Source organism: Leguminivora glycinivorella, chromosome 2 (genome assembly GCF_023078275.1).
Source record: "Leguminivora glycinivorella isolate SPB_JAAS2020 chromosome 2, LegGlyc_1.1, whole genome shotgun sequence".
Classification (NCBI taxonomy): Eukaryota; Metazoa; Arthropoda; class Insecta; order Lepidoptera; family Tortricidae; genus Leguminivora; species Leguminivora glycinivorella.
Genome location: NC_062972.1, coordinates 773,864 through 786,903, shown reverse-complemented (window position 1 = coordinate 786,903; position 13,040 = coordinate 773,864). Strand labels below are relative to the sequence as shown.

Here is a 13,040-nt window from a genome sequence, read left to right as displayed (position 1 = left end):
CTGAAGCTTTAGTAGTTTCATGTGCTCTGCCTAACCCTTTATGGGATACAGGCGTGATTGTATGTATGTATGTAGGTATACACACTGTAATACTTAATTCTTCATAGCTGTCCGTGATTACTGCATTTGCATCATCAGACTCGTTACTCAATAAACTGTCTGCAGTTGTTAATTTAACTTGGTCACTAATAGTATGAATGTGTGCATGTGTGTAGTGTTTACTTATATTTTATTTTTCATTCATTGCAGCTGTTTGTATTTTCTCTATGAATGTCTATAAGGTCCTCGTCATCTCGGTCATCATCTTAAATTGTTCAATTGTTGTTACAACTGACACTCACTGTTTACGAAACGTTTCTAAGTAAAACTAAATGTTTGTCTTTTAGACTTGTCACATTCACTAAAATACAACTCACAGAAATGAATCATCATATTCACGCCAATTACACCCACGAACGCCTCACTAACGACAAATGTCACCTTGTGCTACTAATTAATTGAATTTCGGGAGAATTTGACACAAAAATTGACTCTAAACTTACATTATATTTTAAAGTGTTAGTCAAAATATCTGATTAGACCGCTCTATGGCGGATGTGCTCTTTTTAATGTTATGTTAATATGTGCATAACAAATTGTGCGAACAGAAAGTGCAGGAGGAGCTCTAACGTTGCTATTGTACTCTCCAGGCTATGACTAAGTCCAACACTTCAACTCAAACGGTACCATTGTATATTTAGAGTAAGGTACCTAATAATGTCCCCTGAGGTAGTCCAAAGTTTAACGATACGTACCAGTAATTTTCCTTTTCAATAGCAAATTTTACGAACTTTAATTGAATTAGTTTTGTAACTATGCTGCAAAGTTTATTATAATGTGTCGTTATAGTGTTGGCTCATGATATTTTTTATAAGTAACCTTATCAAATGCTTTATCAAGATTACAATGTATCTTCAGTTTGTGTTAACATTCTTACATATGATAACTTTTTTCATGGGACGTTACTGGGTGCTTTACAGTATCAGGGATCTGTCGACAGAACTGATTCTCTAGCCGTCATTATTTAATTTAATGACAATATTCATAATAGGTATCACTTTTATCTTTATACATTCTTCAATTGACATATCGGGCTCGTCACTTTTTCTTGTACAATTATCTTTAGTTTCCTTTAATTTGACTCTGTGATACAGTCGACCATAATAAATATCCTTGAAGAGTAGAAACAGTTTATCAAATTTTGATACAAATGTCATATTTGGGATCGATATGTTTTTTTAAGTATTTGACATCAGTTTATCGTTTAAGCAGCATGTTTCTCTCCACCGAAGGATGCAATCTCTTGTCCTCCCGCGTTTCTACCATCAATATACCAAAACACAGACGCACTATACTGTACACTTAAACATAATTTAGAACTACCCTTACCCTACGTGAATCAAAAGATTCTGATATGTTTCGTTACCTTGGTTGCAACTTTATCACAAGTTGGTTGAACCTAAATTAATTGATATAATAATTGAATATGTTTATGAGAATTGATATAAGCAATATGCTAGATCTTACTCTAATATTGCTGATATAGCATAGGATACATCTTAATCTGAATCTTAAATATCTTAAATAGTAAAGATATATTCACAGTCAAAGGCGACAAAATGACGGCAATGAACCTTATGTACAAAACATATTATATGTACTTTTTGATAATTTTACTTATATTTTAAATAGGTAATATGATAAAGCGAGCCTCAACACGTAATTTCGGTCACTTGTCAAGACGTTTGCAGCGTGATAGCGCTCGTCTGGTCTAATGTGGTGTTATTCAACAATGTGACAAAAATTAGCTACAGTAAGTGCCAAAAGATTTGTAATATATATGACATCTTAGGCCCTCACGTGATTCTGAGTGCGTTGACTCCACTGCTCTCAAACATTAATATGTAAAAATAAACATCTACCTTAAACCGATACTATTTGCTACTTAGGTTTTGGGAATTTAATGTACCATTTAAATATAGTTTGATCCAATAACTATGTCTAGTCGAAGGCATAATCAACAGTGTATTAGTATATCCAGAACAATACAGATCAACAAGAAACAGGCAGCTGCTCGCCTCATAGCGCCCGACGTGACCCTTTTTCAGTAGCTATACCTGTGTTTGACGCTGAAGTTATACATGATTCTGTACACATTTATTTACTTCTGCACAAAGATTTTAGGTCAAAACAAGACGAATCAAATCTCTATCCTTGAATTATCTATATCATCGTTTAAAATTCAAATCCAAAATTTGATGCATTATAAAAATGTCCATCTACCTATTCGTTTTACTGTGATAATTTATTATATTCTGGAACTGGATGGAAGATTGAAAGAGGAAGTGCCTTTGTCCAGTGGTGGGTCTGTGTAAATATAGTAAAAACATTTACATTAAGTTGTCGTTAAACGACGATATTAGAGAAGTGTTCTTAAAGTGGTTTGATTGGTGCAAATTTGCAGTATGCGTGAAGTATGTAAAGCGTCAACTTTATCTTAAAAGACAGGGTATCGGGCGCGACGAAGCGAGCGGCCTAAAATTATCTACAATACGTTATTTTATTACAAGCACAGCTATTAAGTATAGACATCTAGTCAGACACGAAACAACCGCCGCCGCCGCGGCTCAGTGATCGAAGTTATCCCAAATATTATAATTATACAACAAGTAAATTCAAAAAAGACAACAACACCGAATGAGGGCTCTAGAAGCCTTGCCGGAAGGGGTTCTTAACCGGGGCCGGTCCGGCGGGCGCGGCCGGCGCGGCGGGGGCCGCCCGGAACGGGTTCGAGGCCGGCGGCTGCGTCGGCAGTTGCCGCGGCTGACTGTACTCCTGTTGCTGGTAATCCTGCTGATACCCTTGCTGCTGCTGCTGTTGGTCGTAACTCTGGCTGTAGCCCTGGTCGTTCTGGTAGCCACCCTGCTGATACGACTGGTCGTACGAGTAGCTGCCCGCGTCTACGCTGGTCTCCTGTATCTGCTGTCCTCCCACGTTCGAGTACTCCAAGTGATTCTTGTAGTCACCGTTCACCGGCCGCTGCTCCTGCAGGCTGTAAGTCTGGTACTCTTTGTCCGGCGGATCTGCCATCAGAATGTTAGCTTCATCCTGGAACGGCTTGAAGTCGTAGATGTGTCGCAGGTACATGAGCACTGGCGCGTACAAGAGATTACTGAATGCGATGAACAGGTTGAGTGCGGTGAAGCCGATCGCTTCGACGACCTCGCCGGCGATGATAGGGCCCACGGCGTAAGCAAATGAGTACGAGATGTCGGCGATGGCATAAATACTTCCGTATACGGAAACGTAACGCACGTCTACTAAGTACCCTAATGTTGGGAGCAAAGCTGTGTCAATCAACGCTATTCCAAAGCATATTCCGCAGATCGGAATCATTAACATCTTGTACGAATTAGCGAAAGGTATTATGAAGCAGCAGAGGCCCTCGAGCGCCAACCCCCCCGCCGCCATCAACCATTGGTGTTGTGGGTACTTCCTCGCCATCTTGACTGTTATAATGACCCCGAGCACGTGCGGGAAGAACGCCGGCAGCCATATCATGCCGATCTTCCAGTTATCTTTAGTAAGGTTGTCTTCCATCCAGAATGAGATTGTCGGCTCGAGGAAAGCCAAAGCCACGTTAGACATCATCAACGCGCCGGCGCAGACGGCGATATATGGATCCATGAGTAGTTTCCAGATCGGTGTACCTGCCGGTTTCGGCTGGTTTGCTTCTTTAATTTGCGTTTTGAGCGGCTTCATCACAAGCAATAACATAAATCCATCAAGAAGCGAAATTAGAGCTAGAATTAGAAATGGTACTTCTTTTCCCGCAAACTGATACAATGCCCCTCCGAAAGGTGGCGCTACGAGGCATCCGAAACTGATAAAGGCAAGAGCTATACCCAGGGCCTTAGACCGTTCCTGCTCCTCTGTAAACCTGTCGGCAATCATCGCCAGACCTGCCGTGTCCGCAAACGCGGAACCCACCCCCTGCAGACTCCTCGCGAAGAACAGCATGCTGTAGCTTCGACCGCACGCAAATATCGACGTAGATAAGAACATTATTATGAGCCCGATCATCATGGGCACATCGTATCCTATACGATCGATTAAGGCACCAGAAAATGGATTGATCATGAGCTGAACGATCGCTTTTGAAGCGAAGAGCACGCCCGTGGCGGAGTCTTGGCCCTCGTGCGACGCCGGAATGATTTTGGTCGGGATGATGGTGCGGTTGCCTTCTATGATGGGGGGGAGCGTGACGACGTGGTCGTAGCCCGCCTCGCCCCACGCGCCGATGTAGCGCAGGTAGTCGGGGATGATCGGTACAATGACCATGTACAACATGTTGTCCAGGAGCAGCGCTATAGAGACGATCACCAGGATAATCTTTCTCTGTGCGCTCGGCTCCTGAGTCTTCTCCCACACTATCTCCCGCACTTCCTTCACCTCCAGGTTGACCATGGGGATGGTGGTGCTGTCGATCTTCTGCCATATCGATTGCGGTCCCTCCGCCATCTTGTAGGTTTCTCACAGCTCTGGCTAAATACAATGAGTGTCGCGAGGATCTGTTACCATATTCGGAGGGGCCCGAGTCCCCGTCCTGTCTTCTCGTGTCTGCGTTTCTCAGTGATCATTGGCCCCGCCTCCGACGCGACCCTTCGGGACTTCGGAACCTGACAACAAACAGAAATGATCATTGAATTATCATTTCGTTGGCAAGAACGGGGCGGGCGAGAATTGTTTCAAAAGGATTTTGAGTCGATCTTTGTTTCTGTTAGTTGCATGGTTCCTTAGTCCCGAGCGGTAAAGTCAAGATCTTCTATCCAAAGACGATTCAGAGTCCTTTTGAACAAAACACAATTAAGTACAATTTGCAATACGGGGGGGTAACTTTTAAACTAGAACTAATATCTAATAATTGTCATATTTAATACGCATTTAAGTACATTATCGAATATAACATTAATATATTTCAACATAATTTAAAAACACTTGTGCTCGTCTTTTTTACGGAATTTTACGGAAAAACACGTATTCAAAAAGGTTTTGATCTTTTCACTATCAAAAATAACAAGCATGAATTGAATCGATAAAGGGCCACAGAAAAATCTCTTGAAAGCATAACGGCCTGTTTGCAATCCAACTTGGACGGATACGGTACAGGGGTCATTCCCATCGCCTACTAAATAAGGATATTGCGTATGTACTATTTACCAACATTGAAATTTAATATTAGAAGTTATTACTTATATTAAATAAGTAATAACTTCTAAAGGGATCTTTTGTAATAAAGAAAAAAGTAAACAATTTGGCCATGTATGTACACATACCAACGTGGTAAAAGTATGCTAAAACTGACCAAAAAATAGTTTTTGTTTAATTCCACATTTTGAGCGTTCTTGGAAGAAAGGAGCGTGATGTCCGTTTATTCTTGGTGTGCCACTGCCAAGTACGAGTATCTAAGAAGTGGGGATGAGCTTTGCTCCTTTGCAAAGAGGTGCGGTGATAGTAACGCAATGTTATGGTGAGGTGATGCCAAATCAAAAAGCTCTTCCATACATTTCCTATTGTATATAGACGGCAGAACATACACAATTGCACAGAGAGCCAACATCTTTCCGAAGGATAACCTTTAATTAATGTCATTATGATACGAATCCTTGTGAATGACACAACCGTAATATATTTATATTATATCGATTTGCCCAAGTTCGCGTGTTTATTAGAATCTATATGGGAAAATGAAAATGGCGGTAATCGGATCTGTTCAGCGCAGTTTTAGTGTCGACATTTTCTTATTTGAGCTAAACGCAATTTATGACGGCAGGCGCGGAATTGAGTTGATTTGGAGTCTGGTTTTATGCAGCTTTAAAAAAGTAAATTGTGGAAAACCTTAAAAGTACCTTAAAACGAGGAATTATTCTCTCTTAAATCATTTTAGCCATATCTCCAATGTATAAAATTGTATCTTTAAGTAAGATAAATTCATAGACTAAACCTTATAATTCAAATATAAATTCGCGAGTTCGCACGCCGTCTAAATCAGGCTTTAGACGGCGTGCGAACTCGCATGCGATTTTAGTTACATTGCGGGCTATTGAAGGTACATACAATTTTGCACAGCCATCAAATGCCGCAATGTAATAAAACCTGTATGCGAGTTTCCGTACCGTCTAAATGGGCCCTATAAATGACATATGAAAAGCCTACTTCTTGGCAAAGCTACTATGGAATAAGTAGCATAAGTATAAAATATGTTATAAATATTTTTTCACCATAAATATTACAACACTTCCATCAAGATTAAGACAGAAAATGAGAAAAATATGATAATAACGGAAGCCTCATAAGATTTCATAATATTCCAATTGAGATGGTAATACGACAGCTCATATCCCCCACATGTCAATCTTGCGAAGCCATATTCGTACGTAGTATTAAACATCAAAAGAATAAAGATTATGTTTATGAAAGGTGAATTATATTGCCAGGCAGAGTGATTGGTGGAACAAAATGGTGACAGAATGATGGCCGCTTTCGGATGTAAGAAGCGCCTGGCATCCGTTGGCCGTTGGTTGTCCACCCAACGGACGACAATCGGAAAACTGCGGGGCACCTCTGGATGAGACTAGCCCAGGACCGCAGTAATAAGTGTTGTACACGAAGGGTGGTCTATGCTCAGCAGTGGGTGATTAAATGCTGAAATGATGGTGAATGATGAGGATCAGAAGTAAATTCGAATAAATGTTTGATAAAGACCCTTTTTTGGCTCTAAAGGTTATTTTTTTAAATCTATAGAAATATTTTGATAAATTGTTATTTATTAATTCAAGAACTATTACATGAACATTTTATGGCTTGTGCCAAATATAATGCTTTGCCGTTGAATTATATATAAATAGACGGTATTTTCAAATTGCAGTCAGGATTAATAAATAAATTATTTCATGATGTCACGAACATTTTAAGCTCTTGTATTGTGGTGTAACCTTTAAACCTTTAACAGCACTCTTTAAAAGCGTATGCATTGGAACTGGCGGCCGGCCAAGTGGGACGAGTCACGAGCAAGTTCTTGACATCCTTCAGCCGAGGGTCGCGCTTGGTTTTGCCTTTAAAGCAATACTCGTGGTTACTTGACTCGATATTATTGAATACCTATATATTATGTACTTACCCACAAGTGTATTTTAGAAATTACATGCTTATAAATATTTAAATGAAATGATCATAGTTAGAATTGAACAAGCGTCCTCTGCTATCGCTGCAGACGCCTGAGCCTACGGTGGCATAGGTCGCCACAATTAAGCCCCGACGCAAAACACACAGTTTGTGTGTGTGTGTGTGTGTTTCGGTCTGTGGCATCGTAACTTTCGATCGTAATATTTAGAACTCGTTTGGAAGTTGAATTAGTCAGGAAGTGTTCTTAGCCATGTTTGATGAAAATCGGTTCACTATGTCGGGGTTTCTTTTTCAAATTAAAATTTTGTATAGTGGTATTTTTAAATTGAAATTGAAATTTCTTTATTGCCACAATAACGAATTAACAAATTAGCGTAGGTGGGCTAATACTTTAAACCAAGGGAAATTTAGACTAAAGTTTAGTCTTAGTTTCTTATATAACTATGTAAATATGTTAAAAACTAAACTAAATGTAGCTATTATTCTATCTTATATTAAAAAATTATTAATATATAATACATCTTCTTCTTCTTCTTTGCTCATTCCCACATTAGGTGGGGTCGGCTCTCCTAATTACTTCAAGATAACCTATTCAGGGTTGTTGGTGATTTTATAATACATGAATTATAAAAATAATGTTAATTAATTTTAAGAGTGTTTAGTACACATTTAAATTTAAGGTGTAGACTTGGACTCAATAGTTTTCACATTAGAACAGTGGAATCAGAATAGTAAATTCTCATACAAAAAGGAATGAAAACTTTTGCTCCACCCATTTTCAATCGCTCCCTTTATAAGCATCGAAACAAAATATTGTTACAATATCAGCATATCAGCCCCACATTTATAATATTACTTTAATGTTTCCACCAAAGGAAATATAGCGTGCTTTCCTATCGTGCCATAACTGATTGCATCTGCCCCTTCTCTGACGTCTTGAGCCTTATTTTAAAAGCATAAAGTTCATTTCTCTGTTAAAATACTTGCCCTTGGGCATGGAGTGTTCGTTCGTGCCAGAGCGTGGAAAAACGCCCCGGCGGCGTTCGAGAGGCTATTATTTAAGGGCGTTTTTTCAATGGTCAGCTAAAGTAATTAGTTTATATGTTAGTGAAGGTGTGCTTTCACGGCAGAATTATCTTTAGACTGGTATTGTCAAGAAAATACTTACTCATTAGCTGTCGGATTTAGTTCTGTATTATACAGGTATACGTAGTTATTCATACAAAGTACCTAAATCATTTCAAATTTGTTTTAAAGTAATTTATTTACTAAACTAGTGTCTTCAAGTAGGATCTAGTCATTACAGAAATTTGAAGTTTTGTGATTTTGTCATTCAAAATATTCATTAAAATTTTTCTTTCTAACCAGTCAACATAAAGATCAACTAAAAATTCGTACCAAATTGATTTTCTCTATTACTTGTAAATAAAATTAAAGGTTTTCACTATTTTTTGTACAATCAAGAATGCTTTTACCAGCGAGTGTGTTGAAAAATAATAATATCATCTTATTCAATCTTCAGAACTTCATCCCCGAATACAAAAACGGCATATCATACAGCAGAAATCTCAAAAGAAAGGTTGCAAAGGTGGTGGGTTGAATTACCCAGCGACGAAGAGCAAAGGCTTTCTCGAGGAGTGTTTGCGATCGCGTTACCCGAGAATCCCCTGGGTACACGGATGGTTTACGGTGCCCCTACTGCAGCTGTGAGTGTGAGTACCGACACCTTCTAACGTCTATATTAGGATTTCTGCAATGGCTTAGTATTGTAAAAGATAATTAATAAATAAGAATTTTAATCAAGGTTATTTTATTAAAACTTTTATTTAGGTAGGTATGTACAAATTAATTAATGTATGTACATATGGATGTTGAGGTCAATCATGAGATAAATTAGACCCAATTCCCAATCATTTTATTGACCTCGAATGTACATACGAGTGACAATGTAATGTTGTGATCTTATTGAGCTGCTTTGATGAGACGATGGACAAATTGTGTTTGGGCTTCATGGAATTATCATGTTCAAACAAAAGTGCAGTCAGTAGCGATAAACGCTAGTCTCATACATACCCTTTTGACAAAAACTTGTACACGCCTTTCTATTGTCTGTCGTCTATCCAACTCGTCCGGTAGTGCATTAAATTTGAAACCTTCTGTAACCTATTTGTCGCAGATGTAGTTCCGTCTGAGCAATATCCTGTTTCGGAGCAACAACGTTTGAAAAAAAAAATGTGAATGTGAAGTAGAATAGACATAATGAATGTTGTTAACGTCCTGAATTAAATTGTTTTCTTTCTATATCTTTAAAAAAAGTATAATTAGGTATGTGCAAGAATTTTATATATATCTCTGGATAGTGCGTGCCGACCAATGAGTTGAAGCCAGGTTCATTCACCTTTACTCCTATGTTCTATCTCATTCCAACACTGTGATGTATTGCCAGATAAGTTAATAAAAAAAACGTATAAAACATTCTTCAATCAAATTGACTTACTTTTCTTTGTATTATACAAAAAAAAAACTCAATCAAAAACCTTATTTCTCCGGTATTTACCTCCTGCGTACTATGGGAACACTAATAATAAAAAAATATGCCCGATATGTCAGAATTGTCAAAATTCATTCACCGATTCAGAGATTTATTTTGCAAAATAAACGTTTTTCGACGATTTACTTAAGTTCTGAGCTATGTATTGCACAGTGAACCATTGTGGAAGTAAATGGAAACCGAAATCCGACGTAAAATTTCACAAGTAAGTGCTTATTTTACCAAAATGTTCATAAACCTCACTGGCAATAAATTTTCTTCTATTTTGCTTGTAATCTTGGTTAGTTCTTATCATTATATTGGTTTCATTGTCTCAAATTATATCAAAATTCCCACGAATAGGTTTAGAACGATAAATATGACCTTTAAAGAAAAATAATGCTATGTGTGGTTTTACGACTAGGGTGACCAATCTTTTTTCTTGCATGGTATTTACTCTTATTGAATGGAGCTAAATCTATCAACTTGGTACGGTTTCTATGTTCATAGTTCATATCACAGTATAATAATACCAACTTTATATAATTTATGTCTTTACAATTAACATGAATAATATTAAACTTTTCAGTGTTCCAAAAGATGAAGGAAGGAGGCAGCATTGGCTGTTGGCTGTCGATTGTACCGATAAAAGGAAATGTTTCAGAGCGTTCGACAATTTGCAGATTTGCACTTTAAGCCTGAAGATTATGACACAGAAAGAAATTTTAAAAATCAGTCCAGTAACGACGGATATATCGTGGCCTAAACATTAAATTGAGATACATTAATATACATGCGAAGAGAATTGAAATACGTACGAATTGAGAACCACCTTCCTTGAGATTTGGGGCGGCGCTTAAAAATAAAGATACTGTTTTAAAACGTCCTAGTATTTCATTATTTCCCCATTGACAAATACTTCCCTTATATTTTTGTGGCTATTCCCACTAGTTACCACCAAGTTTTTACCTGTCCTAACTACTGGGATTTCCCCCACATTGTTAATTACCACACCGGGGGTTGATAGCTACTGGGATTAGTTTTCCCAGTAGTTACTACCAAAATATTATTCTGATGACCAAAACACTAAAATATATATTCCATTGCATGCTTTAATAAACACAGGTGTCAGTTAGTAAAAGACAAATACTTATGTAACTCCGTATAGACAGATAAAGTCTAAGAAAAAACTTACCTCAAAACCATACAGAAAAAGGTACGGTGAGCTAGATGGCGATACACCTTTGGGGTAGGTACGCTCAGATAGATGGCGCTAATATTAATATTTGACATTTTAACACATATCAATATCATATCAAGCTGAGAATATTGTCAAAACGGAGGTTCAAAGGTTTTAAGCCTGTGTCGAGAGATGTAATACGTCAAATTCCGCGGGATATCCCTAATGTATGCTTAATCATGGACACCCTAAAGAAAGAGATGCAAGACCGGCGTGACGTAATTCAAGGTCAAATTTTCTGGCTTCAAAGTAATGTTCGGCGTGCAACATCCATGTATATAAGATTCTTGGGTATGTGTTGAGGAAAAAGTTTTGAAACGAAAAGTAAAACTTGAACGATTGAAGTCAAAATGACATCAAAGTTAAATTGACATACCGTATTTTCAATATGAGTTTTTCAAACGGGCACAAATGTATACCAAGTATTACCAAGGTATTTAGAATTGTTTCTTTAGAACTTTGCTCAATGTAATCAAATTGTAACGAAGTGTCCTCGTATGCTTTTAAATAATAATTTTAATTTAAATACAGTTTTGTTTTCGATTTCGTTATATTTTTTACAGTTACTTGGCGTTGGTGTAGGGAAAAATATTATATTCTATTCCTTTTTCGTTTGGAGCTAGCCACTGACGTTTGCGTGTGTGATTTATATATAAGACCCATTTTCCATCTCCAGTGATAAGATGGTCCAACCAGTTGAATGTGCGGCGAAAAGACAGAAGTTGTATGCAGATATCGGCACGGCGGTTTAGTTGATCTCTATCAAGTTCGTGCGGTATCCAAACACTGTATTTGTAGTTTTTTCCCAACTCGTGTAAATGTGTTTCTATGGTGACATGAGAGCAGCCTAACTCGGTAGCAAGAGTACGACTCGTTAGCCTCGGATCTCCTTCAATTAAGGTTTTTAATTTGGCTACATCAATCTTCACCGGTCGACCAGACTTAGGTTGATCTGATAATGAAAAGTCGCCACTACGAAACCGCTGGAACCATCGTTTCGCCGTGGCCTCAGACACAACTTCAGGAGCAACACGCTGACATATATTACGCACTGCTTCGGCGGCTGAATGGCCAGACTGAAATTCATATAGTAAGCAATAATATTTCACTCGGTGGCAAAATTTATTTAACTTTCGTGCTTTGTAAACTTCGCAACGCTTGAGGTTCCACGTGACGAATAACTTGCTGCGATCTTGGTTCAATATTGGAATCCTTCGTTTGCTCGGTTATCGATTATCATTAACAGTACAAGCGGTTAAACAGCAACTTCAATTTGTCCCCTTGAAAAACAAATAGGTAGTTATTGAACTCTCTTTTAATTAATTTAATTAATTAATTAAAACTTATACTCCTACTTATTAAATAACACGACGACCGACCGGTCTGGCTCAGTCGGTAGTGACCCTGCCTGCTAAGCCGCGGTCCTGGGTTCGAATCCCGGTAAGGGCATTTATTTATGTGATGAGCACAGATATTTGTTCCTGACTCATGGATGAATTCTATGTATACTAAATATGTAAATATCTATTTAAGTATGTATATCGTCGCTTAGCACTCATAATACAAGCTTTGCTTAGTTTGGGGCTACGTTGATCTGTGTAAGGTGTCCCCAATATATATATATATATATATATATATATATATATTATTATATAATATATAAATATTTATATAATATTATTTTATTAACAACAGCTTGAAAACTTTAACTCCAGCTATAAATAGGAGCAAGCACACCTGGTTTGCCAGTCTCTAATAACTGGAGCACTCGCGACGACCTCGGGGCCAGACGGGTCGATAGCGCCGTTTAAAATAACCTGCAACGTGGCTCTACATTTACTCTACTCAGAGTGAATTGTAGGTTTATTTTTAATGTTTTACGAGGAGGCAAAGGAAAGACGAATCATCCTGGCGGGTAAGCACGGTCACGTGATATAGCCTATCGCGTCGCTGCCTCCTTTTTGCTCGTACCTTCGGCTATATCACAAAGCGTGCTAGACCCGCGCTGGTTAGGAGTTAATGTTACCCAAAACCACTTGCAATAAA

The 13,040-nt window shown here is 38.1% G+C and overlaps 1 protein-coding gene across 1 annotated transcript in view; it reads right to left on the bottom strand.

The window, feature by feature from the left end:
• Positions 1–1,634: 1,634 nt before the first annotated feature.
• LOC125236092 (vesicular acetylcholine transporter) overlaps positions 1,635–13,040 on the bottom strand; it is a 62,726-nt gene continuing 51,320 nt past the window's right edge. The window contains exon 3 of the mRNA XM_048142788.1: positions 1,635–4,718. Within this exon, the coding sequence (XP_047998745.1) occupies positions 2,746–4,560 (1,815 nt within the window). The 5' untranslated portion in view covers positions 4,561–4,718 and the 3' untranslated portion in view covers positions 1,635–2,745. The remainder of the gene's footprint in view (positions 4,719–13,040) is intronic.